The sequence below is a fragment of the Lacerta agilis genome, chromosome 16, assembly GCF_009819535.1.
Source record: "Lacerta agilis isolate rLacAgi1 chromosome 16, rLacAgi1.pri, whole genome shotgun sequence".
Taxonomy (NCBI): domain Eukaryota; kingdom Metazoa; phylum Chordata; class Lepidosauria; order Squamata; family Lacertidae; genus Lacerta; species Lacerta agilis.
The window spans coordinates 36,425,805-36,452,051 of NC_046327.1; the positions used below are offsets into that span (position 1 = coordinate 36,425,805).

The 26,247-nt window shown below is 47.9% G+C and overlaps 1 protein-coding gene and 1 long non-coding RNA gene across 2 annotated transcripts; both read left to right on the forward strand.

Moving 5' to 3' along the window:
* Positions 1–6,066: 6,066 nt before the first annotated feature.
* LAGE3 (L antigen family member 3) lies at positions 6,067–10,329 on the forward strand. The gene is made up of 3 exons (XM_033173893.1): positions 6,067–6,157; positions 7,670–7,798; positions 9,947–10,329. Exons 1-3 carry the CDS (start codon positions 6,102–6,104, stop codon positions 10,056–10,058), a joined length of 297 nt encoding a protein of 98 aa, XP_033029784.1. The 5' UTR covers positions 6,067–6,101; the 3' UTR covers positions 10,059–10,329.
* LOC117061205 lies at positions 6,169–7,324 on the forward strand. Its single transcript, XR_004428052.1, has 2 exons — positions 6,169–6,971; positions 7,002–7,324. It is a non-coding gene; the product is annotated as an uncharacterized LOC117061205 (long non-coding RNA).
* Positions 10,330–26,247: the final 15,918 nt, after the last annotated feature.

The following is a 26,247-nucleotide window of genomic DNA, read 5'->3' on the forward strand; positions in this document are numbered from 1 at the left end:
TGTTATGATAAGAATAAATTAATTAAGTGAAACAGTATATTTTCTGTCATCAAAATGTATTGGACCAGGTGCCCTGTGTCTGCCAAGAGTAAAAGGGAAGCTCAAGGACTAGAATAGAATGAGGATATTGGCAGAAGGAGTGGTATGTTCATTGGACTGTTAAGTGTAGTGCAAGTGTTGACATTTTATGTTTCAGTATACACAATATATATATATAATTTTTTTGTTGCAGTTGATGGAGAGCAGCTCATTCCTGGAGTATCTCTCCTTGGTGGTAGAAACTATGGACTTGTTTGGGCCTCCTGTGGCTTGATAGATGGTTGCAACAGGAAGCTTCCCAATAGTCTTGGCTGGACGCTGGATTGCCCCTGGGCTACTGATGTCAGAGGAGGCCCTGAACATGCCATCCTTAGAGCCAAGATGTTGCTTTGTGTTCTGGAGCCAGCGGGGAACTCTTTGCTCTCGGATACTCTTGGACATTGATAGATTTTGGGTGCTGAAAAGCAGACAAGCCTGGGACTGCTTTGATATAAGACAAAGTACATGGAATCTGGTGCTCTAATAAATTATCCAGTGTGCTTTACTTTATAGTCTGCATGTGTTAACTGATTAAATATATTTGAGCCGGCTCACCATATTGAGTAATCAATTACACAAACACAAGCAAAATCTTAATCATAGCGTTTCTCCAGGTGTTGCTGGACTCCAGTTCTCTTCAGCCGCATCCAGCATGGCTGAGGGTCAGGGATAATGGGAGTTGTAGTCCTTGCAGCATCTGCTGAGATACAGGTTCCTCATCCCTATTGCTGTGTGTCTCTGTCTCTCTTGCCACCAGGGGGAAAGCAGCTAATAGCTGGCAGTGAGGAAGAGGAGAGGGGCCAAGCGGCAGAGGAACCAAAACGGATGGCCTGGCCTTGAAGTCCTATTTATATAGCAAGATTTGCTTTTTTTTCTTTCTTTCTGGCAGGGATCCTACTTTTAAACAGCAAGCAAAACTTCCCCACCTTTGCATTCTGGTGAAAGCGTCACCTGTTGAATTTCTGTTTGGCATTTGTCAGAAGTTACACTTGCAGCTTGCAGCTCCCTCTTGAAAGCACGCATGCTGAAACCTGGGTTTGTGCTTGTGTAAAGAGACCCAAGAGCACTTCTCACCAGCCATTGCCGTTCCTGAACCAGGATAGTCTTGCCCTAGTTATCCATGCTCTGGTAGCCTCCAGAGTGGGATTACTGCCATGCACTGTAAGTGGGGCGATCCTTGAAGACCGTTTCAGAAATTATTAGTGCAGAAACAAGTATAGTATTAAATTTTGTAGTTTGCTTTCAGGGCTGGTACACACACAAATACTCATCACCAGATCACTGCAACGCCCAGCAATGTTTCACCTGTGAATGGACACCACAGACTAGACTTATGTTGTTGTTGTTGTTTTTCTGTCGTTTAGTCGTGTCCGACTCTTCGTGACCCCATGGACCAGAGCACGCCAGGCACGCCTATCCCTCACTGCCTCTCGCAGTTTGGCCAAACTCATGTTAGTAGCTTCGAGAACACTGTCCAACCATCTCATCCTCTGTCGTCCCCTTCTCCTTGTGCCCTCCATCTTTCCCAACATCAGGGTCTTTTCCAGGGAGTCTTCTCTTCTCATGAGGTGGCCAAAGTACTGGAGCCTCAACTTCAGGATCTGTCCTTCCAGTGAGAACTCAGGGCTGCTTTCCTTCAGAATGGATAGGTTTGATCTTCTTGCAGTCCATGGGACTCTCAAGAGTCTCCTCCAGCACCAGAATTCAAAAGCATCAATTCTTCAGCGATCAGCCTTCTTGATGGTCCAGCTCTCACTTCCGTACATTACTACTGGGAAAACCATAGCTTTAACTATACGGACCTTTGTCGGCAAGGTGATGTCTTTGCTTTTTAAGATGCTATCTAGACTTATACCATGCTTCAAATGCAATATTGTTTTCCCTCAGTGGAGTCAGTTTGCACATTCAACAGGCGAATGCAGAGAACCGAAATTATGGAGAGGGTTTTTATTTGAATTGTAAAGTGTCTAATGTTTTCTCTCTAACATTTTCTAAAAACAATGCAAGCCCTGCTCGCAGAGTTACAGTCTTTCCTTTGTTTTAGCATGTCTCATATATGAGCTTAAACCCAAGGCAGCTGATTCACACAAGCAATTCATCCTCTAATGTTCCAGTGTCTAGCGACAAACATTGTGGGAACAAAACCACAGTATTCTGAGATGTGAGGTGTTGTTGTTGTTGGCCTACAGCTTCCCTCATCCATGCTGCCTGGGGCGGAGGATGGGAGTTGGCTTCCCAACGTCTGGAGTGTCACAGCTTCCCGGCTCCTGCATTAAGGACCAACCATGCACATGTTGTGTGAATAGGCCTGCCAAGAAGAGGAAACAAAAATGACTGCTTACTTGTCTCTCCATTACTCCAATAGTTCGCAAAGCCCCACAACATTTGTGTACCATTTTGGCTAAATAAATAAATAAATAATCGGTTATAAACGAAATGGATCCGTGGCTCACAGTTTTTGGTTCTTCGGGGGGGGGGGGGGATCTCAACCACAATATTCCATCTTTGACCATGGTCACTTTTCTGAGAGCCCTGCCACCAGGGGCAGAGGAAGGGTGTGTGGTAGGTGTGGGGCCGCCCCTGGTGTCACCCCTGAGGGGTGTGGCCAAATGCCAGGTGGCATTCACCACAGGGCCTGCAGCGTGCCTGTGGCACGTGTCTCTCCTGGGAGAGATGCCGTGGCTTGGGCGTGCGCAGGCTCTGTGCTGCCCAAACGGTCTGCCCGCTGCCTCCCCCCAGCTGTAAGGAGACAGTGGGAAGAGGCTGGCAGACTCTGGAGTCTCCATGGTGCGCCCTGCCCCTATGGGCGGCTTGCCTCGCCCCACCCATATGGGAAGCTCACACACCAGGCGCCTGAGCGGCTTCCTCCACCACTGACTGTCCCTGGCAATAATACTGGTTTTAGCCCTCTCACTGGTCAGAGCTGATGTTGTTATTTACAACTTTTAAAAGATATACAACAGATTTTCACTTGTGATCTCCAAAGTAGACAATTTTAAATGTTGCTTGTAGATAGATAGATACTGTAGATAGATCCATAGCTAGCTAGCTAGCTAGCTGGATAGCAAGCTAGATAGATAAAGGTAAAGGGACCCTGACTATTAGGTCCAGTGATGTCCAACTCTGGGGTTGGGGCACTCATCTCGTGTTAGTGGCCAAGGGAGCTGGCGTACAGCTTCTGAGTCATGTGGCCAGCATGGCAAAGCCGCTTCTGGCGAACCAGAGCAGCGCATGGAAACACCGTTTACCTTCCTGCCGGAGCAGTACCTATTTATCTTCTTGCACTTTGACGTGTTTTCAAACTGCTAGGTGGGCAGGAGCTGGGACCCAGCAACGGGAGCTCACCCCGTCGCGGGGATTCGAACCGCCGACCTTCTGATCAGCAAGCCCTAGGCTCTGTGGTTTAGCCCACAGCGTCACCTGCATCCAGATAGATAGATAGATCGATAGATCGATAGATCGATAGGTCGATAGATAGCTTTAACAGGTTCTTAGCATTTTTTTAAAACAATAGGCTATCCATTTTGGGGCCCTGGGTGTTAGCATTTTCATCCCTCCCTTTCTGTCAATCTCCTGACTCAGTGGAGAGAGAGGGGGAGGAGCTTACTTGGTAACTGTTATTCCTAACTGTTCTTAACTGTCAGTTCTGAGGAGAGTATTCTGAGGTAAAATGTGTTCTCATCTTTGCTGGGTGACTGAAACTCACACAGTCTGTATAATCTGTGTATATATATGTTTAGCTTATAAATAAAAGCTAAACATTTCAGTGTATCTGAAGAAGTGTGCATGCACACGAAAGCTCATACCAAGAACAAACTTAGTTGGTCTCTAAGGTGCTACTGGAAAGATTTTTTTTTTTTTAAATTTTGTTTTAAATAAAAAAGGATTACTTCAAAACCTCTGGAGCTGAACTTCATCTGTTTATTGGTGCTCACAGCTAGCAGTTGTGAGTCCGGATATATGGATTAATCCATCACTGGGGCCCCTCCCACAAGGAATACTTAAAAGAGATACAACCTGATGCATCAAACTGCTTCCTTTGTCTGTAACTGTTGCCTTGCTGATTTCAGTGTGAAAAAGCAAATAAGGCATTTTGAGGGTGGATCTACTGATGGCATTGGAGTGAGTAGAGGTTTTCACCATTTTGCCAACCATTTTAAAGCAAAAAATGTCCAGCAAACATTTAAGCACAAACATATTCAGAATTAGGAAGGATGAGCCTAGATCATTTTTTTCCTGTACATAAAGGGCAGAAAAGTTTCTCTGTTAATGGTAAGGCTGAGATGACTGAGAAAATATTTGAAATTTTATGAATCCCGAATCTCTGGTCATTTTGACTCGTACATAAGGGGGTGGCTGATTGTTCCACTAATGACCAGAGTGGGGCCACACAAAATCATAATAACCCACATTGATGAAACATTTTGGAACAGAGGCCTGTACCCTTAAATCTTGTAGATAAAGGAGGCATGTAGCTCCCAATTTTCTTTGCCTGGGGTACAGGTATGCCTGTTTAAGGCAGAAAACATGATTCATAAATGCTGAGACTTTATTAGAAATTTAATTTGACCCAAATTGTATTACTGGCTTTTTGGTGAAAACTTGTACTATAGGGTTGATAGTTGCTGGGTTTCCGACAAATACTAAAATTTGGATCCTCGCCAGTGCTTCTGTTCCTAAGGCAATATATTTAAATACCTTCAACTGCAATGTATTATCAGAGGTGGCGATAGGCACTAATAACGAACAAGTAATCTCTAAATGCTCTATCGTAATTGTAGCAGCAATACAGTTGTGTGTCTTCTGGCTGAAGGTCCACTAGGTAGATTGGGGAATGGGAGCACCAATGGACTCACACTTCCTCTTCCACTATTTATTTTAGTGCATGTAATTCCCCTCTTGCATCAAATTCCAATATTACCTTTTTAGAATGAAGTGCATGGGACACTGAATGTGACATTCATTTGGTACCAATGTTCTGGGCCTGGTTTCATGCCACAGAAGTGCTCTGGCCTGGCCAGAGACCAACTTGGAAAGTTATACATGATTCTACAAACCATCGGGTTCACCATAAATCTACAGCAGTACTCATAAACCTCTGTGTTTGTTTTTTTACAGCTTTCTCAGAAAACCAAGCATGTGTGAAAGGTCACAGCTACGCCATAGATGCAAAGCAGATTGAAAGCACATGGTCCCACCCACACACCCAGAATTGTAGGAACTATGGTTTACCCCTCAGATCTAAAATGCTCAGCACACTTATGAAACTACAGTTCCCAGAATCCTCTGGGGGAAGCCATGTGTTTTAAATGTATAGCGTAAATGGGACCCAAATCCTATCTGCATTTTCTTGTGTCTCATAGATTTCTCCACTGACAGAGGACAGTAGTCTCCTTGCTGCAACCTGTTTCACTATGCAGAGGCCTAAATCAGCAACAAATTAAATACCATTATGTGACTGCCTGGCTGGAACACTCCCCCCTTGTGAAGCTCAGCAAGAGGAGGGAGCGTTCCACAAGGTGGCAGAAGGGGTGGGCAGAGCGCTGCCTCTTGTGGTTTTGCCACCTGAAGCAGGTGCTTTGCCCGGCCTCCTCAGTGGGCCGGCTCTGATTATGTGGTACAGAAAGCCCTCAACTTACGGGGGAATCGCACCTAAAGCCAAAATCGCGTGTAGTCAAAACACATTGGGTGCAATGGCATGCCAGATTGCCCAAGTCTTTCCTCCCAGATCCTTTCCACCCCAATTTTTTTAATTAAACAACAACAACTACTGAGCGCAGAAAGCTGAAAGCGTGCAAGTTAAATGCACGCAGATCGCGGGATTGCTGTACTTTATACCAAAAATGATTGGCCGATTGGCAAGTTATGCTCCCGAGATTCTGTATTTATTGTACAGTACTCGTCGCCACCTCGTCTCCAACGCTACAGCTTGGATTCGGAAGGATCACCCCACGTGGGCTGGTGGCTCCTTGGGATCCACCCCTCGGCGCCCACGTGGGGAAGAGGGGGAGGCGGCTGAGGCGATGGAAGGACAGGCGGCGGCCGGAGGGAGCGCTGTGTCCCGGCCAGGCCTCGCCTTGTATCCGGCGAAAAAGAAGCAGTAGGGACGAGGCAGCATTGCGCCCGCGGAGGGGGGCCGGGTGGGGGGCTGTCGGACGCCTGGGTCCCTTGGAGGGAGGTATCGCGGTTCCCCCACCATCACCACCGCCATATTTGTTTTCAAGAGGGGCAGGAATTCATTTCCTGGGTGGGAGGGACAGTAGTTTCCCGGACTAGGTTGTGGGGGAGGACAACGCCGGGATCGCGGGGCAAGAAGGAGGGGAGTGGGTGGATCAGGCCCCCGGCCGCCCCTGTGCACCCTCATCCTGCCTGGAGCAAGCTCCGCTTGGCGCCGCCGAACTTGCTTCTGCGTAAACGCGCCTTTGGCACCGAAAGCCTCTGGCAACCGCCTTTCAGGAAATAGGCAGGAGGTGTAAAGGCGGTTGAAATGGGTTTCACCGGTTGCAGAACGAAACGGGATTTCAGCTCCTGCCAAAATACCCACGCCTTTGACGTGCCAAAAGTGCAAAAGCCTTGATCAGTCCTGCGACGGAAACCCGGATGTACCCCGTAAAAATAAAATAGGAACGGGTCCTGTGCTGTATGTTCGGATTAGAAGTGCGATGTGGATCCGGAAGGTTGAGCACCGTTGCTGGGAGGTTGGGGAGGGGGCCGGAGTCCGTGGTCACCTGCAAGGGTGTTGCTGAAGGAACTCTAAGCGCAGACCCCCAACATGCATTTGAATAAAATGCATGTGTGCTAAGTTGCATTTCTAGAGCTGCTGGGAAATCAAGGTGATGGGTTGCTAGGGTTTCCCCCGCAAAGTATTATGGGCACTTTCTAGCTTTGTGAGGGTTAAGCTACAGTGCCCAGGATTCTTTGAGGAGAGAAATGGGGATAAATTGCCCTTTAATGCTTTTTGACCACTAACTGCAAATAGGACAGAACGGTGACTGAGTGGGGTGAAGGGAAAGAGGCAGGAAGGCCTTTAATGAAACCCACATGCCCTGGGCCCCCTCCTGATAACATATCTTCCCCTGCTTCCCTGATGCAAAATCCCCCTCTAAAAATAGTAGGCGAAAGAGGTTGGCACAAAAGTGGCCCCCCCTCTGCCCTCCACCCTGCAATTTGAACATTGCTCTTGAGTTTTCTCCCATCCACAGTCATGGATAAGCAGGGATTCTAATCCGTGTCATAACTCCGCAGTCGAAAACCAGGGACTAGAAGCTCTCCCAGAAATATTAAACATACAAAGGTGACCTTGAATAAGAAAAAACAAAATAAAATAAAAAATTCCTTCCAGTAGCACCTTAGAGACCAACTAAGTTAGTTCTTGGTATGAGCTTTCGTGTGCATACCAAGAATTAACTTAGTTGGTCTCTGAGGTGCTACTGGAAGGAATTTTACATTTTATTTTGTTTTGACTATGGCAGACCAACACCTGTAACTTGAATAAGAAAGTCTCTTGTTGGAAAGGTAGGCAGTGTGCGCCTGTGTGTGGTGGGAATTTTCTTGTACATTTTATGCTCCTTATCGCTACCCCCAACACCAGTGAGCTGAGGATCCCTTTTCCATCACCAGCATTGGCCCAGATTGCACTGGGCTCCCTGGCTCCTGACCCTGAGCCCCGCAAAGAAGGGATCAGCAAGAAACTGGACGTGACGGAGGACATCTTGCATGTGTGAGTATTGGCCAGGCCAGCGGTGGAGGAAGCCTCTTTGCTGCCTGCGGGCACCCCCTGGGGGTGGGGCATGACGTGTGTGTCATGGCATCACAACGCACGTCAGATGCCCTGCGCATGCCCGGAATTTCCGGGTGTGTGTAGTACATCTGGGCCGAAAAAAACCGCTGAAAGGGGGGGGGAGGGGAAGCAAAGCAGACGCTTCCCTTTCCCCCCTTTCAGGGCTTTTTTTGGCACTGGGCTCCCTGGGTGGAGCCGCGGCATCGAGGCTAGGGGCGGGCCAGCGAGGAGGGGCGTTGCATGACATCCCTCCTTGCTGGCCCGCCAATCGGCTCCGCACTGCGGCAGCTGAGCACTGAAAAAGGCCCCCCCCCCGCTTTTTTAAAGGGAAAGTTGGCGCCAGCGGCCGGCCAGCTCAGCTTTGCCTTGCGCAGATCGCGGGGCGGGGCCCTGCCACAAGTGTCACCCCCCAGGGCGGTACCTGGGGCGGCCCAGCCTCTGCCCCCCCTTGCTCTGCGATGTGTGGCAGCAGTTGGGGCAGATGGTGGGCTCTGGGTCCTGGGTGCAGCCTGCTGGAAGGTCTCCTGCACAAGTGACAAGGTGACGCCGTAACGGATGGCATGTTGGACTTGAAAAAACAACAATTTTATTATTTGTTCCCCGCCCATCTGACCAGGTTGCCTCAGCCACTCTGGGCAGCTTCCAATAGATATAAAAATATAAAACATTTAAAACTTCCCTATACAGGGCTGCTTTTAGATGTCTTCTAAAAGTTGTATAGTTATTTATCTCCTTGACATCTGATGGGAGGACGTTCCACAGGGCGGGTGCCACCACCGAGGAGGCCCTCTGCCTGGTTCTCTGTAACCTCATTTCTCACAGGAGGGAACCGCCAGAAGGCCCTTGGAGCTGAACCCTTTGGAATGAGTCTGTTTCTTGCCTGACCTATCCTGCAGGGTTGTTTTGAGCATAACTTGGAAGAAGAGTGGGGTGCAAGTAAAATAAAGTGGTGTGCTGAGCAAGACCTGCTTCTGCAAACCTCCTGTGAGGCTCATACAGGACAACTTCCTGTTGACGTAGGAATCTGCCTATCATCCATTTAGCACAGGACCATCTGCAGTTTTTCAGGGAGACAGACAGGCATAGCTCCCAGACCTACTAGGGACTGACCATCTGCATGCAAAGTGGCTGCTCTCCCACTGAGCTGGGGCCCTTCCCCAAGGGTGGGGGGTGTTGTGCCCCCTGCTAGTGACTGAGAGTTGGTGGGATGCCCTTGTCATCATCCCTTGCCTACAGAGATGGAGACTTCTGCACCCCGACATTCTGTTGTCTCCCCTTGCTGACTTAGCTGCCAAAATCATTCATCTCTCACAGCACTCCAATAAAATGCTCCTCCTCCTTGCCTGCTCCCGGAAGCATCACAAACTCCTTGCTCTTGCCTTCAGAGCCCTCTGGCCATGCTCTCCCACCCTTATGACAGCATTTTTGTATCGCGATACATCTCTGCCTGTGATCTTTGCTCCTCAACCTCTAGACATCTTATGTTCCCCGAAACAACTCTGTCTTTTCCTCCCTGGTGCCCCATATGCCTGGTACCACCTCTCAGAACACCTCTGTGCATCCTCCTCGCTTATTTCCTTCAAGCCCCACCTCCAATCATCTTTCACATTGGAGAACCCCTTGGACACTACAGCAGCCAGGCCTCTAACTAAACCTGGACACTGGTCAGTCAAATCATTGCCTCCTTCGCCTGCCCCCACGTCCCTCTCCCTCCTCTGTTTTGCCAAATTTTAAAACTGTAAACCTGTCAGGGCAGAGATATATCCCTTTGTATTTTCTGTAAAGTGCTATACATGCTGATGATCCTATATAGAGGAGGAGGAGGATAATAAGAATAATTCCTCCTATCCTCTCTGTTGAGTCCTTTGCATTCAGGTGGTGCTATGATAAGCATAAAGTAATTTTCTGGCATCAAAATGTATTGGACCAGGTGCCCAGTGTCTGCCAAGAGTAAAAGGGAAGCTCAAGGACTGGAATAGAATGAGGATATTGGCAGAAGGAGTGGCATATTCATAGGACTCTGTAGTGCAAGTGTTGACGTTTTATGTTTCAGTATACACAAAATATATATATTTTATTTTTTTGCAGTCGATGGAGAGCAGATGAAGCCCGCATTCTGCGTGTGTCCATCAGCTCATTCCTGGAGCATCTCTCCTTGGTGGTGGAAACTATGGACCTGTTTGGGCCTCCTGTGGCTTGATAGATGGTTGCAACAGGAAACTTCCCAATAGTCTTGTCTGGACTCTGGACTTGCCCATGGGCTACTGATCTTAGAGGAGGCCCTGAACATGCCATCCTTAGAGCCAAGATGTTACTTTGTGTTCTGGAGCCAGCGGGGAACTCTTTGCTCTCGGATACTCTTGGACATTGATAGATTTTGGGTGCTGAAAAGCAGACAAGCCTGGGACTGCTTTGATATAAGACAAAGTACATGGAATCTGGTGCTCTAATAAATTATCCAGTGTGCTTTACTTTATAGTCTGCATGTGTTAACTGATTAAATATATTTGAGCCGGCTCACCATATTGATTAATCAATTACACAAACACAAGCAAAATCTTAAATCATAGTGCTTTGGGGTGGGGTTTTTCTTTTTGAGGCTCCTGAACTGAGATGATATCATAAGAGAGAAAATTCTAACAAAAAGACAGATGCTGATGTTCATTGTTTAGAAAAGGGAAAGCCATCTGTTTTCTAGAAATAGAAACAGGAAAACCATCAATTCTTTTTTCATCAAATTTGTCAAGAAGGCAGTGCTCTGAGGCTTGTGAGTTTATAAATTGTGACTTTGGAGTTAAATGAAGCTGACAGATCTATGCTTCTCTTCTTCCGTTCTGTTCTTTCCTACATCAGCCATGGAAAACCTCAGGTTCTCCAGGTGTTGCTGGACTCCAGTTCCCTCCAGCCGCATCCAGCATGGCTGAGGGTCAGGGATAATGGGAGTTGTAGTCCTTGTAGCATCTGCAGAGACACAGGTTCCCCATCCCCATTGCTGCTTCTCTCTGTCTCTCTTGCCACCAGGTGGAAAGCAGCCAATAGTTGGCAGTGAGGAAGAGGAGTGGGGCCAAGCAGCAGAGGAGCCAAAACAGATGGCCTGGCCTTGAAGTCATATTTATATAGCAAGATTTGCCTTTTTCTTTCTGGCAGGATTCCTACTTTTAAGCAGCAAGCAGAACGTCCCCACCTCTGTCACCACCTTTGCATTCTGGTGAAAGCTTCACCTGTTGAATTTCTGTTTGGCATTTGTCGTAAGTTACACTTGCAGCTTGCAGCTCCCTCTTGAAGGCACGCATGCTGAAACCTGGGTTGGTGCTTGTGTAAAAAGACCCAAGAGCTCTTCCCGCCAGCCATTGCTGTTCCTGAACCAGGATAGTCTTGCCCTAGTTATCCATGCTCTGGTAGCCTCCAGAGTGGGATTACTGCCATGCACTGTAAGTGGGGCGATCCTTGAAGACCGTTTCAGAAATTATTAGTGCAGAATGCAACTGTCAGGTCCCGAATGTTATACAGCACCAGACTTGACAGGCTTGCACTGGTTGCCTTTGTACTCCTGACCCCAATTCACGGGGCTAAAATCGACACCTAAACCTTAAAAGACTTGGGACCAAGATAATAGAACGCACACAAGTCTCTTTACCAACTTGCTCATGTGCCTAGATTGGCAGGAGAGACCCTGGACTGGCCATAAGGAGGCCATAAATCAGGCAGGCAGGTGGGGACTGGCTGAGTTTGGGGTGCAGAACCCTCTTAACCCCAGTGGACCAGCCTCCACTTTCTCCCTGGGATCAACATGATGAGCTTAGAAAAACAGGGAAATAAACGGACAACATGGCCCAGAGTGACCCACCTTGTAGGAGGGAAGCGAAGATCAAAGGCAGTAAAGGAAGCCGCATTTGTAGGCCGTCTAGCATTTTTATTTGCCTTCAAGATGCTAAGCATGGTCTGAGATGACATCAGCCCCGTCCATCGGAATGGGGCGATGATGGCATTTCTTGAGGGGAGGAGGGAAGTTGGCTGATCTGGGTTGTCTGAGAGATCGCCCTCCCCGGATCCGCCTCCTCTCTCCTCCCTTTGGCGTCCTGCCACCTCGCACAGCACACTTTTGCCCATTCCTAAAAAGGTTTCGTTGCAGAGATATGTCAGGATTCCAGCCGTGTGAATCATCCCGCGCCGGGTCTCTCAGGGGTGCCAATTATAGGCTCTCCCCTCCTTTTTCCCCTTCATTTTTGGTGAGCCAATGAAACTCCCTCACTTTCCCCCTCCCCCTTGTTTATTTCTCTGGATCCTGGCATTGCTAGATAGATGTGCGGCTTGGGGGGGGGAAATGCATTTTCCATTAATCGCTTTTGCGCCTCCATTAATTATCCCTATCTTTGGCAGCGCCGCGGTTCCTGGAAGTGGGGTGCGGGGGTGCGGGGGTCCGGAAAGGGATTAGAATTGGGGCTGGAACATCCAACTACTCCCTTACTATAAAAGGAGCGTACCAGGGAGGGGAAGGCGGTTGCACGATGGTTCTTCAGCGACAGATGAAAGGGAGCAAGCAAGACGCCTGTCGGGGAAGCGCCAGATTAGCTCGGGGCGGCGCGCTTGGCTCTGCGCGAGTGGAGCAAGACCGCCACCAGATGGCGCCCTTCCCCCGCCCTATGCCGCTTTGCCTCGGCTCTCCAAAGCCGCCCCCCTTTTAAAGGAGACGGAGAGATCATTCCGGCGAGAATTCCTCCCTACTACGCGCACATTTCTTTGCCAACTGGCCTCTTGCACCCCGCCCCGCATGCATCTGGCGCTGGCCTTTGCTGCTCAGGCGAGTGGCTGACAGCTTCTCTTCTTGCTGGTCCTTCCCCAGAAACAGCTGCATTTCTGTATCAGTACAGAAGGCGATTCCCATTCCATCCCATCATCACCCCCAGTTCTAAGCAGCTGCTGAAGCTCTTGTGTGCCTCTGGGGAACCATGAACGCTCTCTTCTTTGCGATGGCTAGCTTTTCTCTCCCCCCCCCCCCATTTTTTATTTTAAAGGAGGAGGAATCAATCACATCTGGGCTCTGCAAAACCTCACCCTGAGTGGCTCTTTATTACCCCCCGGGGATGAGGGGAGGCCAGGGCAGATGGTCAGGGAGCACGTGTCTCTGGAAGCAGGAGAAGGGGCTCCCCAGCGTCCTCCCGGACATCATCTGCAACCCATTTCCTCAGGCTGAGATCTCCGATTGTAGATTTGAGGATCTGGTGGTGGGGAGGAATCAAACTGCTACCCCCTTTCTTCTTCTAGACCACTGAATTGCCTTCCACCCCCCACCCCCCACCCCCAGGCTTGGCAAAGAACCCCCGGAGTCCCGGCTGCAAAGATGGGAAGAAAGTTGGGGGCAGAGAAGATGCAAACAGCAGCCTCCTCCCCACCTTGGCCCCTGAGCCTTCTTAGTGATACACCTCACATGCTTCAGCACACAGGGAAAGAGAAATAAAAGAAAAAACAGGGTCCAGAGAGTGATCTCAGCTACCTGGCCTCGTTCTGAGGAACTGCACTGCCAACCTGTAGCCCAGAGCCTCTGGTTTGTTTCAGTGGGGAGGGCTCTTGCCTGGGGGGCCTGATCTGTTGATGGCATCTGCCTTCTACCTTTAGCAGATTATTTTCAGATCTCCCACCATGGGCATAGCCAGGATTTTTGGTTTTTTTGGGGGGGGCTTTTGTTTGAGGGGGGGGGGCAGAACCTTAGTTAGCTATGTATTTTTATTGATTGGGGGGCTGCCCCTCCCTGCCCCCCCAGCTACGCCCATGAATTGAACCCATGCATCCTGGCTAGCTCTGCGTTCTACCCCTGGGCCTCCAGTGATGCCACATACATCTTTCTGGCTCAGAAAATCGAGAGTGGGCATCTCTATTGTGCCCCCTCCCTTTCCAAGCTCTCCCCTGTCTGAGGATGCAGTTGGCATAGAATGCCACTTCCGTACGCAATTAATGTGCTAAAAGCCCCCTGATCGTAATTAATCTTTATGAGGCTGCTCTGAACTTCTATCCGATTCGCATTATAATCTTCCTTTCTCTCCACCCAGAGGCAGAGGGTGTGTATGTGTGTCAGGGCTAAAGATTTACAGGCAGACACAGGCAGGCTCGGTGGAGTATGGCTGCCTGAGGCCTAGTTATCGACTGTCTTTAAATGAGAGGGCTCCTTGAAGACCACACCCAGGCCCCTCCAGACTGGTGCTGCTCAGCAGGTGTGGGTGGGTGCATTGTGACTCAGGAATAATGCATTGGTGGCGGATTTATACTGGAGCATCCACATATCATTTTGCTTTATTAGCTGTTCTTTGATGCTTCCCCGACATTACTGCATGATTGCCACCCAGAGGGGCACAGGACTGAGTGCAACAAAGCAACACAAAACCTTGGAACCTTTGTGGTATGAAAAGTTACAAAGATTTCAGCAGGAAGCTGGGGAACACACACTGAATGGAAAAGAAACAGGAACTTTGGTAGGTGAAAACAGTATTCAAAGCAGGATCAAATAATCATGAATGCACAATAAAAATGACTCTTGGAGAAGTAAGTTCCCAGAGGATGCCGAGACCCAGTATCATTTCAACCTGCAGCTGAGGAGGGGAGGAAAACATTATTTTCCAGCACTTCCTTATATTTAAAAAAAATCTCCCTGCAAGTAGAAAATTAGCACAGTACAGTAAATATTGCACCCCAGCTTCTACAACCTGCAACTGTACAACTTGAGTTATGAAGTCATCTCTCCCAGAGTGCATTGTGTTTGACTGAGGCACTAGAATTCTGGACTGTGCCACTTCACAGAGCAAGGGCTGTGGCTCTGTGGTAGAACAGCTGCTTTGCATGCAGAAAGTCCAGTTTCAGTCTCCCAAGTGGGGCTGGGAATGTCCCCTGCAGAGTTGTTGCCAATCAGTGTAGATAATTCTGCGCTAGATGAAGTAACGGTTTGACCCAGCATAAAGAGCTTCAGGGGGCACCACAACAATGCTGTACAGGACGGAGCACGAGAAGTGGGGGCATGCCAAATTTTGACATTGCACGGAGTGCTGCTGAAATTTGAGAGCCCCGACTGCTACTGCAAGAGCCCAGAAGTATTCCACCATGTCAGTCTACCACTTTACTCTGGGTTATGTGCACAACTGAAGGGTCTGAATGGGGAAGCACACAGGAAAAAGGGAGGCTCCCAGGATTCTTGCTAGCCAGAAGTGTGCTCTCTCTCCCTGGATGGGTGGACTTAAGGGGGCTGCAAAATTACGCCTGTCTCCTTTAACAAGCACATGCATGTTCACATTCACACATGCACACGTACAAAGCAACTCCTTTTATTGCAGAGTCAACCCTTTCAGTGTTTGCTGAAAGGGAATATAATTACAGGGATTCTAACCTGTGTTAGTGGTTGAAAAATGAAGGAGCAGTTCTTCCAGCTGAACTAAAGCAAAAGGTACGAACAGGTCTCCTGTATGGAATATGTTTCTTCAGAAATTATTCCCCCATTAAAAAACATCAGGCAATACCATTCGAAGGTGTTGCATGTGCGGCTGTGACTTAAGGTGAGTGTGTGTCGACTGTGAGCGTGAAGCCTGCAAGAACATTTTCTTGGCTTAACTTACTACATCCTGCTTCCCCTTCCCAGATTTGGACTCCAAAGAACTCAGAAATTCTGATACATTTCAACACAAGAAGAAAACAAAACAAAAAAAACCCTGAAAGTAATAGGAAATAGGAAAAAGAAAATTATGTCTCGGTCCCAGCTCCTGCCCACCTAGCAGTTCAAAAGCACATCAAAGTGCAAGTAGATAAATGGGTACTGCTCCGGCGGGAAGGTAAACGGTGTTTCCGTGCGCTACTATGGTTCGCCAGAAGCGGCTTAGTCATGCTGGCCACATGACCCAGAAGCTGTTCACCGGCTCCCTCGGCCTATAGAGCAAGATGAGCGCTGCAACCCCAGAGTTGTCCGTGACTGGACCTAACGGTCAGGAGTCCCTTTACCTTTTCAATTCAGTTTTACTAGCAAACCAGAGGTTAAACTAACCTCCTTCCAGCCCTAGGAGGAGCGCAGGGAGTGTTTGCACAACACACCGACACCCTGCAGCCGACACAACACAGTGTCTGGAAAGCCTTGAGCTACAGCACAGGCAACAAGTTCTGAGCAGCATTATTAACAGCCGCTCGCTTCGCTCTGGCTGCTGCCCCCAAGCCTCTTCTCAGACAAGGAAGTAATTAACAATGTTAAAGGCTTTATTAATGCTGCTGGAAGCCCACAAGGTGACGCCTAATGAAGCAGGAAGCAGGCGGGTGGCAGTGGCAGCCTGCACCATTCAGCAGCCGTGGTGAAACGGGGGGTTAGCGGCAGGTTTCACTGGCAAATCAACAAGACTCTTAGCGCACAAGGTCACTTAGAATTTGGGCTGAGAATCAATAGTTGCTTGAAAGCTTTGGCTGCAGAATCCAAGCTTTCGTTTCCTGGAGCGAATCCTGGGAGCCCAGTCAAATGGGTTTGGCGTCAGCATGCAGCACCCTCAGGTAGGTGTTGGGCCCGTAACATGTGCCCGCCCTGCTCTCTCCCACCCCGCAGCTCTGCCATTGTATTTCACCCCCTCCAAGAGCCACCATTTTAATTACCCACAATGCCTCCAATGTATCATCACTCTGGCGCACCATGGGAAAAATTAACTGGCAGTTTTCAACCACCGAGGGCAGCTCGAGCGTGCTCCTGTGGCCACAAGTCATCGCTAGTGGCTAAATTTGCTAGAGTGCTGGATCTGACCTAGGCTCAGCATCCTGAATCTTGGAGTCAGCCCTGGATCAGATCCAGCACTAAAGGGCTATGGCCCTTTTGTGGGTGCTCTTTCCATCAGGGGTGCTTCATACATTAGCTCTGTGTGAAACATACAAGTGCCTCTCCCTGGGAGCAAAAATGCAACATTAAATAACCTATTCACTTGCCGTCCTTTCATGAACCCCAAGTCTACCACCTGAGGCATCCACCTCACACTGCCTGATGGTAGCCGGACCTGTTGAGAGTGAATAAATATTCCCAAATAATTTCTTTGTTTTCTGAATTCTGCTGCATTTTGCCAAACCTGGGCAAACACTCGTTGCAGCTTAGTGATGGCCTGTAATCTCATAACAGCCGTACTCTCAGGGCATTACTCCTCCAGTCGTACAATAGCTTGTGACAGACTGTTATGGCGTGAGAGCAAAACTACATCCACACGGTATCACCAGGGCACTGTTCTCTGGGATGGCAAGACCTTCAGTCTGATGCCAGAAGCCTAAGGAAACAGTATGGCAAATGCATGCAAGATGCGCTGTGAACTGGGGTGTGCGTGGAAAGGTCATGTGCAGTTGCAGATGGGAAAGTGTGAAAAGGAAGAGAGATGCACCCAGCGTCAGTTGGAGCAATAACATATGTGTGCAGCAACATGATGACAACGGCATTTGTTTCGTCTCCCCTCTCATGTTGGGCTTCTGCTGTGTTGCTTTAAAAATCCTTTCAGCACATGTAGCTTCATCTAATCTCTCTGCAATCCAATTTGTTTTGTAATTGGTATTTTGCTTCATTCTGTATGTTAATTTTTGAGGACTACTTTGGGCGATTTTGTGCACAAAAAGCAGCAATAAATAATGTTGTTTTAATATGACATCATCCTCAGGAGAGAAAATTTGGGCAGACCCTAATGCGAATTAAACAAAAAGCACCAAAATCAAATTAAAATGCAACAGCCCCTACAAAAGGCCCCTTTCCCAGGCACCGTTAAACCTTCTCCCTCAAGGGCATCCTGGAACTCCCATCAGCCCCAGCCAGCCTGGCCAATGGTCAGGGGTCACTTCCAGACCTGTTGATCAAACTTTTATCCTAATTTGTTTGCACAAACTTTGTGATGTGGTATGGGGATATTAACTCTCATTCAACACACATTCTAATTTGTTTGCGGGGAGGTTACATGATATTGTGTTAAGCAAGTGTTACCCCATGTGGCAATATGTTTTTAAGGTGCTACTGCACCTGTTTGTTTGTGTTTACTTTAGGTGTCCTTCCGCGTTAGGAAGGAAGGGCAAAGGATCCAGCAGGGAGTTTTGCTGCATGGATCCCTCCGCGTTTGGGCGAAGCGCGCCAATTTGGCCAATATAACGGTCAGTAGTTAGTTTCCCACCCAAAAACTAGCATAGAAGCAAGGTTGTGATTGGTTCATGTAAATGTTATGACGGTGTTTGAGTCTTCAATAAATAGCCTCCACTCTCTGTAGCGTGTGTGAAGAACGCACAAGACAAGCCAGAGAGAACATCAGTGCAAGACAAGCCAGAGAGATACCGAAAGCGAAACCAGCCGCACAGAGCAGTTGAGAGCTTCTTCACCATTGACTGCAGTCTCTTAGTATTTATTTCATTTTATTTAAAAAGCTTTTATTTGGCCTTCTAAGTTTTGGCCGCTACCTAGTTTAGTCTATCTTCTTCTCCGGAGACCTCCGGAATCTTCGGAACTTCCAGATACCTGCAGAAAAACCTTCAGAAACATCAGCAACCTTCAGAACTCACGACAACTACCTTCAGATCATAGCCAGCGGACCCTTTCACGGCGCAGTGGGAGCAGGAACTCCAGAATTACTGGTCGTCCCATCTGCTGGCTATCCCCACAACCCCACACTTCCCAGTGCATTTCCTCATCACTTTCCTTATAGCAAAAAGTCTGATCTGGCTGGGGATGTGTTGTGGAGAGGTTTTTTTTTTTTTTTTTTTTTGCACAGCCTGAATTTGCCAGTACTGTATGTGATTGAGCCTCACTCATCTGCCTGGAATCACCCAGAGCGAATATAGCGCAGCAACATCCAGGAAGGCCTCAGGTTTCCCATCCTTCCACAAGATGCCTGAAGTCAAAGAGTTGTCTGGTTGTTTCAAATCAGCACATGAGCTTCATTCATCTGATGTCTCACTTCCACAGCTCCTGGTCACACAGTGGTTCTCCTCACCACTCAATCCTCTTCCACTGTACAGCACGTGAATTGGGGCCACTGAGCCTTCTCCTCCCAGACACAGTCTGCATTTGCACCACACATCCGAAGCACATTTCCCCTCTCAAAGAATTCTGGGCACTGCAGTTTGTTAAAGGTTCCTGGAATTTATAACTCTGTGAGGGGTAAACTACCACTAATGGGAGAGCAAACCCCAGTGAATTCAATAGACATGGCTGGGATTGTGCTGTAAATCGTTTTTTTTCCTTCCAGTGCTGGTCCAAGACGTTTCGTTGCCTCAAGCAAACCTCTGAATGTCCCCTCTGCCCACAGGCAAGGGCCAAAAAAATCAAACATTCCCATTGCACCATTCCAAAAAGCACTTCCTGCCTTCCTCTCATCCCTATAAATTTCACAGTCGCCTGCTTGGGCCGGTCCCAACAACTGGCCAATGTTGTTGGAACTACAACTCCCATCAGCCTCAGCCAGCATGCCCAATGGTGAAGGATGATGGGAGTGGTAGTCTAGCAACATTAGGAGGGGCTGCCACTGCAGGTGAGAGGAGATGCAATGCAGTTAAAGGTACTTTCCAATTTCCTTGTAAGTAGTGTTGCGTATAGTTAAAGGTCCATATAGTAAAGCTAGGGTTTCCAGTAGTAATGTATGGAAGTGAGAGCTGGGACCATACCATAAAGAAGACTGATCACCGAAGAATTGATGCTTTTGAATTATGGTGCTGGAGGAGACTCTTGAGAGTCCCATGGACAGCAAGAAGATCAAACCTCTCCGTTCTAAGGAATCAGCCCTGAGTGCTCACTGGAAGGACAGATCCTGAAGTTGAGGCTCCAGTTCTTTGGCCACCTCATGAGAAGAGAGACTCCCTGGAAAAGACCTTGATGTTGGGAAAGATGAGGGCACAAGGGGAAGGGGATGACAGAGGACGAGATGGTTGGACAGTGTTCTTGAAGTGACTGCATGGAGTTTGGCCAAAACTGCGGGAGGGCAGTGGAAAACAGGAGTGCCTGGCGTGCTCTGCTCAATGGGTCATGAAGAGTCGGGACAGACTGAACGACCTAAACAACAACAAGTGTTGCGTTCAAGACTGTTTCAGACAGTGGGTATCCACAGGGCTGTGCCCGTTGCAGCTCCCACACCTGCCCTCTTCCCTTCCCCTTTGTCCTTGGCCTGGTTGAAGAGGACAAAGTGACCCTCACTAGACAGATTCTCCTTCCCTGGGAAGGAAATGGTTGAAGTTGCAGCTGCAAAAAGTGACATAGCAAGATAGACAGGAGAAGGGGATGTACAGAATGGCAGATCAGAGAAATAGCCAAGGAAACACAGGCACAGCCACAGGGAGGGAAGTGAGTGCAGTATAGTCAATAGGGTATTGAACCAGGGGACCCTGAGTCACATCATTTATTGGGTTGGCACCAATCAATCAGAAATCATGACATTCTCTCTCTCTGGAAATGGTTTCCATCTGACTTTTTGGCCATCTGGGTTCCTCCTTCCCTGCTCACAGCACCTTTCCATTTCCTTTAAAAAAACACAACAACTAGGCAAGAGGGTCTTGCCTTTGTTCGTCCACCTCACTGTAGGGAAATGCTTGATCATCCCAGGCTGGGCCTGGGAGCAGTTAGAGCTGCCAAGCCTCTTTGCTGCTTAGATGTGCATTTCCCAATGGGTTGCGAGGACCGGCTTGTTGGGTTTTTTAGCTGCGTCTGTAGTAATCTGAGCCTCTTTGGGGTTTGGATCGCTGCTCCATTGGTTGGAGCCTGTCGCAAAATCAGGCTGCCTCCATTTGGGGTTGATTTTGAGAGCCTCGTGTGCTTTGCACAGAAAGAAATTTCTAGCGGCATTGGGCGAGGTTTCTACTCTGGCCCACTTTAACCCATTCCTCTCCCAGAGATGAGATTTCTGTCCCCTTGCTGAACTGGGGAGGGGTCCTTAATCCCCTCTCCTCAAATGAGCTATGTCTGAAAGGGTGGGAGAGAGAGCCTTCCCCTTCCTTCCCCTCCGTCCCCCCCCCCAGACTTATTCTGAGATCATTGCCCCCCTCCCCCTCCTCAGGATTTATATCTTGGCTCGTTTTCCTCTCTGGACTTTTTTGAGACAGAAACAATAAAATTTCATTTACGAGGCCATTAGCGGCGGCTGGCGGGTGAAAATCACCAACTTGCGGAGGGGAGAGGAAGGGTGGCTGTGACAGGCCCTGGGTAGGATTGATGCTCCCCCCCCCCCCACTGGCTTTCTGCTCTTGATAAAAATGTTATGTGGGCGCTGCCAGCCACTAATGGACACCAGTGACTGGTGATGGCATGAATCACACATCGTGGCAGTTCGGGAAATGTTGTAACCGCACAGCAAAAAAAAACAACACCCCCACCACCACCTCCCACTACTGGTGATGTGTGGGAAGCATATTCTGCGATGTTAGGGGGTTACGGCAACCCAAGTCATAGGAACTGAACCCACTTTCCTTGGCACACCCCCATGCCATTATTCTGTTGTCTGCACCTCCTCAGGCTCTGACCCCTAAAGGAATTGATTCCTGCAGGTACATTCAGGAGTGGGAATAAATAACTTTCTTGCCGAGTTTTCTGTTTTCAAGTTACCACGTGGCCTATATGGCTGCCGCTTGGGCTATCTGCTGGCCTAAGGAAGGAGAGGGCTCCCTGTGCTACAGCCCAAAATTACTGACTGCTCCCTTCCTGCTTATGCTGAATCCAATCCAAGCAGCTTTAAGACAGAGGTAAAACCTCCTTTAGGCAGACTGGCTGTTTGTTTTACACTCACTAAAGCAGTGTTTTTCACCACTGTTCCGCGGCACACTAGTGTGCCGCGAGATGTTGCCTGGTGTGCCGTGGGAAAAATGGAAAAATTCAAGAGAATTACTTTATATATAGTCAATATAGGCACAGAGTTAAATTTTTTAACATTTTCTAATGGTGTGTGGCCTCGTGATTTTTTTCATGAAACAAGTGTGCCTTTGCCCAAAAAAGGGTTGAAAAACACTGCACTAAAGAACACATGTCCAGTTTTAAAATGGCTGCCTCCTATTTTCTATTACATCTAACTATTTTTACACAAAAATAAGTCAAAATATTAAGTACCCTTTCAGTGTGAAAATGTATGAAGACACCGATCCCAATTGGGGTATCCTTATTATTTGCAGTATTTTCCTCCAAATAATGGGAATATTTGAAATCTGTTGCATTTGCTAGTAAAGAGCTTGGAATTTCAAATATGCAAATAGGGGAGAGTAAAGGGAAAGGATTGGTCTACTGGCTGGTGCATCACAGCAGCCTTCCAATAGCTTCTGGGGTTCAGCCATGTTCTTAGTGGGGTGTTAAAATTTGGGGACTCCCTACCAAAAAGGAAGAGTCGATTCTCTAAACATTCAGATCACACTCAGCCTCAGAAGAGGTCAAATATCCCATCCAGTTTGCTTCATACAATAGGCGAGGCAGAGAGTTTTGAATCTGGCTTTCCCACAGGTGCCCACTGCCCTACAATGTCCAGAAGACCACTCTCTTCCATCTAATACAAATTTATTCTGTCTGGGCTTTTTAGACTGGGTGGGGCGGACACAGACAGTGACTGGAACAGGTAGCCCAGATGACAGATTCCTCACTCTCCATGTTGCTGAGGGATCTTCTGTACTTAGACCACCCCCAACCCTAAGCACCTTACATTAGGCCCCGAATCCAGCTAAAGTAATCCGTTACTAAGTCCATTAAAACCAATACGAGAAGGTATTAACGAAGCTGATCAGGGCATTTTCCAGGTGTGTGCCACTGCCATTATAAGAGAACAAGGGAAGGGTTGACAGTGAGTTTCAGCACCTCTTTTTCTAGAAAAATAGCACAGAAGCGGATGATGACGTTTGCAAGCCCATGTTCAGCTTTCTCGTACCATTTATTGCGTCCTGGATTCTTGGGGTCTAGCATGAGCATGTTCATCCCATTCCATCTCTCCACCCTCACATGACCCTGGCAGATGGAAACAGCAGAAACGGAGGCACACACACACACACAAAGAAGCCTCTGGCCGCTGCCTGCTCTGCTTGATTATTCATTATTTATCCCCCTCTGTGGGCAAGCGGCTGACACAAGGTTAATGGATGGAGTCAGCGGTGGGATTCCCTCACGTTCCTCTCCCCACAACCTACATAAAACAATTGCCAAAGAGTACGGCCGACGGTTTGTTGGTACTACACAGCGTGGCACACCTGGGAGATGGGACTCCCAATTATTACCAAATCCTCCCTCTGCATCGCAATGCTCCTTAGCTTCATAGCAATGGCAAACCCCTTTAAATATTGAAAACACATGGTTGGGACTCCTGGGTGCAAAGCATGAAGAGAAGGGAACATTTAGCATGTTCTCCAACTGATGTCTACCCTTGCCGCCACCCACCCCAGTTATCAGGGACAATCCCCGTTTTCACAAATATTGCTGTTGTGTATTGATTCAAGGGTTATAATATCTGTATTACTATGTCTGTATTCACATTAGGGGAAAGTAACTGCCTTCCTGTTCCAGAAGGAACAGCTACTATTGGTTCATTCAAGTTGCTGCATTTGGATCCTCAGTCTTATTGGTTTCCACCAAAAGGCAGCTTTGTGATTGCTTGAGATTGTTCCCTCCAAAATGTATCCTTTCTAGCCAGTCTTTCTGTCCCTATAATGTAGCATCCCTCTCCTTAGTTCCCCAGTCTTGTTGGTCTGAATAAAGAGTGTTACATGAAGAAGCTGTCTTCTACTTGCTATGTCAGAGCTGAAAATCACTTGCTGAATCACTATCCCCATGCTACAACAACTGCTCTGTGGCAAATTACCTGTAATGTAACATTTGGGATGGAAATGTTGGGTTGGCTCAATTAAATTCCAAGTGGCTAGTTAGGAAGATCCTTCCCAACTGTGGCACATATAAATCATATGCAAAAACTCAGGGTGGAATTGGAAAACACCACTGCACAGCAGAGAACCAGTGGAGTGGAGTGCCAGATTGGGAGGCCAGGGTTCAAATTTCTACTTAGCCACGAAGCTCACTGGGTGACCCGGGTCAGTACCTCAGCCTAGCCCATCTTGCAGGGTTATTGTGAAGTTGAAATACAAGGGAAAGGGGGGGAACCACGCAGGTCTCTTTGAAGGAAAGGTAGGGTATACATAAATAGAAAGGAAGTAAATAAATCATTCTGCCATAAAGATCTAGTTTAGATTCTCCCCCTGTGAATCAACATGGGCTTCTTTTGCTTTTTGTGTGCCTTGGGAGAGTACAGATCCAGAGGTAAATGTGAATGTGTTTGGCGTTGCAGCTGCACTGTAAACAAACCCAATGTGATTAAAGCATATTATAATGGCCTTAAAAAAATATCAGGGTGTTTCTTGTGGTCAGTTTAACATAAAGCAGGCAGGGGAGGCCTCAAGAACATGTAAGGATTGTGTATTGGGTGTGTGTTGGGTCAGGGGGTAACTGTTTCATTTCAGTTTTTGTTCATTTCTCATTTTTCCACTCTGCATTTCCGTGCCAGCCTGTGATTATTATTTTTTAAAGTCTGCATGAAAATTCATCAGCATTTTAGGGCAAATTTATCCAAATGTGCACATTTTTGTATGCTGTTTTGCCTAATATAATGCATCTGCATAAGTTCCAGTTACAGGTAGGTAGCCGTGTTGTCTGCCATAGTCAAAACAAAATAAAAAATAAAAAAATTCCTTCCAGTAGCACCTTAGAGACCAACTAGTTTGTTCTTGGTATGAGCTTTCGTATCTGAAGAAGTGTGCATGCACACGAAAGCTCATACCAAGAACAAACTTAGTTGGTCTCTAAGGTGCTACTGAAGGATTTTTTTTATTTTTATTTGTATTTGCATGTATTTCACTAAATATATACATTTTTAAAAATGCAAACTGTACCCTAGTATATGCATTTTCTTAACTTGGCTGGATAAGTGTATAGGGGGAATGTGAATTGTGAAGGACAGCTGTTTTTCAATTAATTCTTTTATGGTTTCAGAAAGTGCAATACAGGTAAATTTGCCTTTAAATGCAACCTGAATCGCATTGCTCCTCCATCCCTGGGTATATACCAGACATTGATCCTTCCCATGGCCCCTCTTTTTGTCTGTGGAAATGTTAAAAGGGCATGGCATTAACAGCTCCTTACATTCACCATGCAACATAGGTTATTTTCTAGTAAGAAAGGTTTACGACTTGCCCCTTAATCCATAACACAGGCTAGCTGTAGTTACTCAGCAGAGAAGGAAGAATACTTTGGCCTATGCGCAGGGGCAACTCTCTCCAAGGCCAAAGCGGCTGGGCGAACAAGGTCCCAGAGCTCAGCAGTGACCTCTAACCTAAGGTGCAGATTTGCTATGCTGCCACGAGGCAGGAAGCTTCAGCCAACTGCGTAGAAAATAACTTCAAAGGGTCCGGATTTAGACAGCTCCCATGGGATTAAAGGCAGAAACGCTTCTTCCCCATAATAAGGGATCATCTTGAGGGTGGCAGGGGTGGGTGGGAGCGGAGCTGCAGAGAGACGGAAGGAGAGGGCCTGTCAATGATGGGCTGGGAATGAGAAAGAAAGCAGAAGAATTTAAAGTTTCCCCCTGGCTCCGAGATTATATATCATGGATGATGGGGCGGCCGGGGGGGGGGGGGGCGGCATGGAGAGAGAGAGAGAGAGAGAACAGGCAGACAAAGAGACCTTAAGCAAGAAAGCAGAAAAGAGCTGTGAAGAGGCCAACATAAATGTGGGGGGCATGGATAAGATTTGGGGAGAGGGATTGCAATGGGGAGGGCACATGTGCCGCTCGACGGCAGGATTCAGCTGCTGCCTGTCAGAGAAGCGAGTTTAAATGGGACTGGGCATTCTTCCCTGAGTGGCCCTTTGTGGGCTGCGCTGTCAAGGCTGATGGATCCAGAGTGAATTAGCTGGGGATGTAGATGTGGCATTACAGCTCTTCTCTCCCCCCCCACCCTTTTCTTTTGAAAGCCCCAGGGTAAGAAGCACCAGACACTCCCTTCTTCGCTTAGCCTTTGTACGGTTTTTTTCCTGGGGGGGGGGGTGGAGACCCCCAATTATTGCCCTCTGCCCATGGCTGAGTGACTACTAGACAATAAGATCGGCGCTGCTGCCAACTATGAGCATCTTACATCTTGCTAAGCAATCAGTTGGTGCTGCAGCAAGGATGCCGGCCCCACCATCCACATAGCCCTATTTTGGCCTGCCACTGGCAAAAAGCGCAGGAGCAGTAGAAATGCTTGAGAGAACTAGATTCAGCAGAAGGAGCAGCAGCTTCTCAGCCTGTGCGAAGACTTTAACTTTGGCTATATTATCATTTATTATTCATTGCATTATACCCTGGTCTTTCCTCAAAGGAGCTCATAGTTCTCCCCCCGCCAACATTTTATCCTCACAACAACCCTGAGAGGTAGGGGTGAGA

Coding starts and splice junctions, on each gene's coding strand:
- LAGE3 (XM_033173893.1), top strand. CDS start 6,102: ATGGAAGGACAGGCGGCGGCCGGAGGGAGCGCTGTGTCCCGGCCAGGC. Junction 6,158..7,669: donor TCCCGGCCAGGCCTCGCCTT/GTATCCGGCGAA, acceptor CCCCAACACCAG/TGAGCTGAGGATCCCTTTTC. Junction 7,799..9,946: donor ACGGAGGACATCTTGCATGT/GTGAGTATTGGC, acceptor ATTTTTTTGCAG/TCGATGGAGAGCAGATGAAG.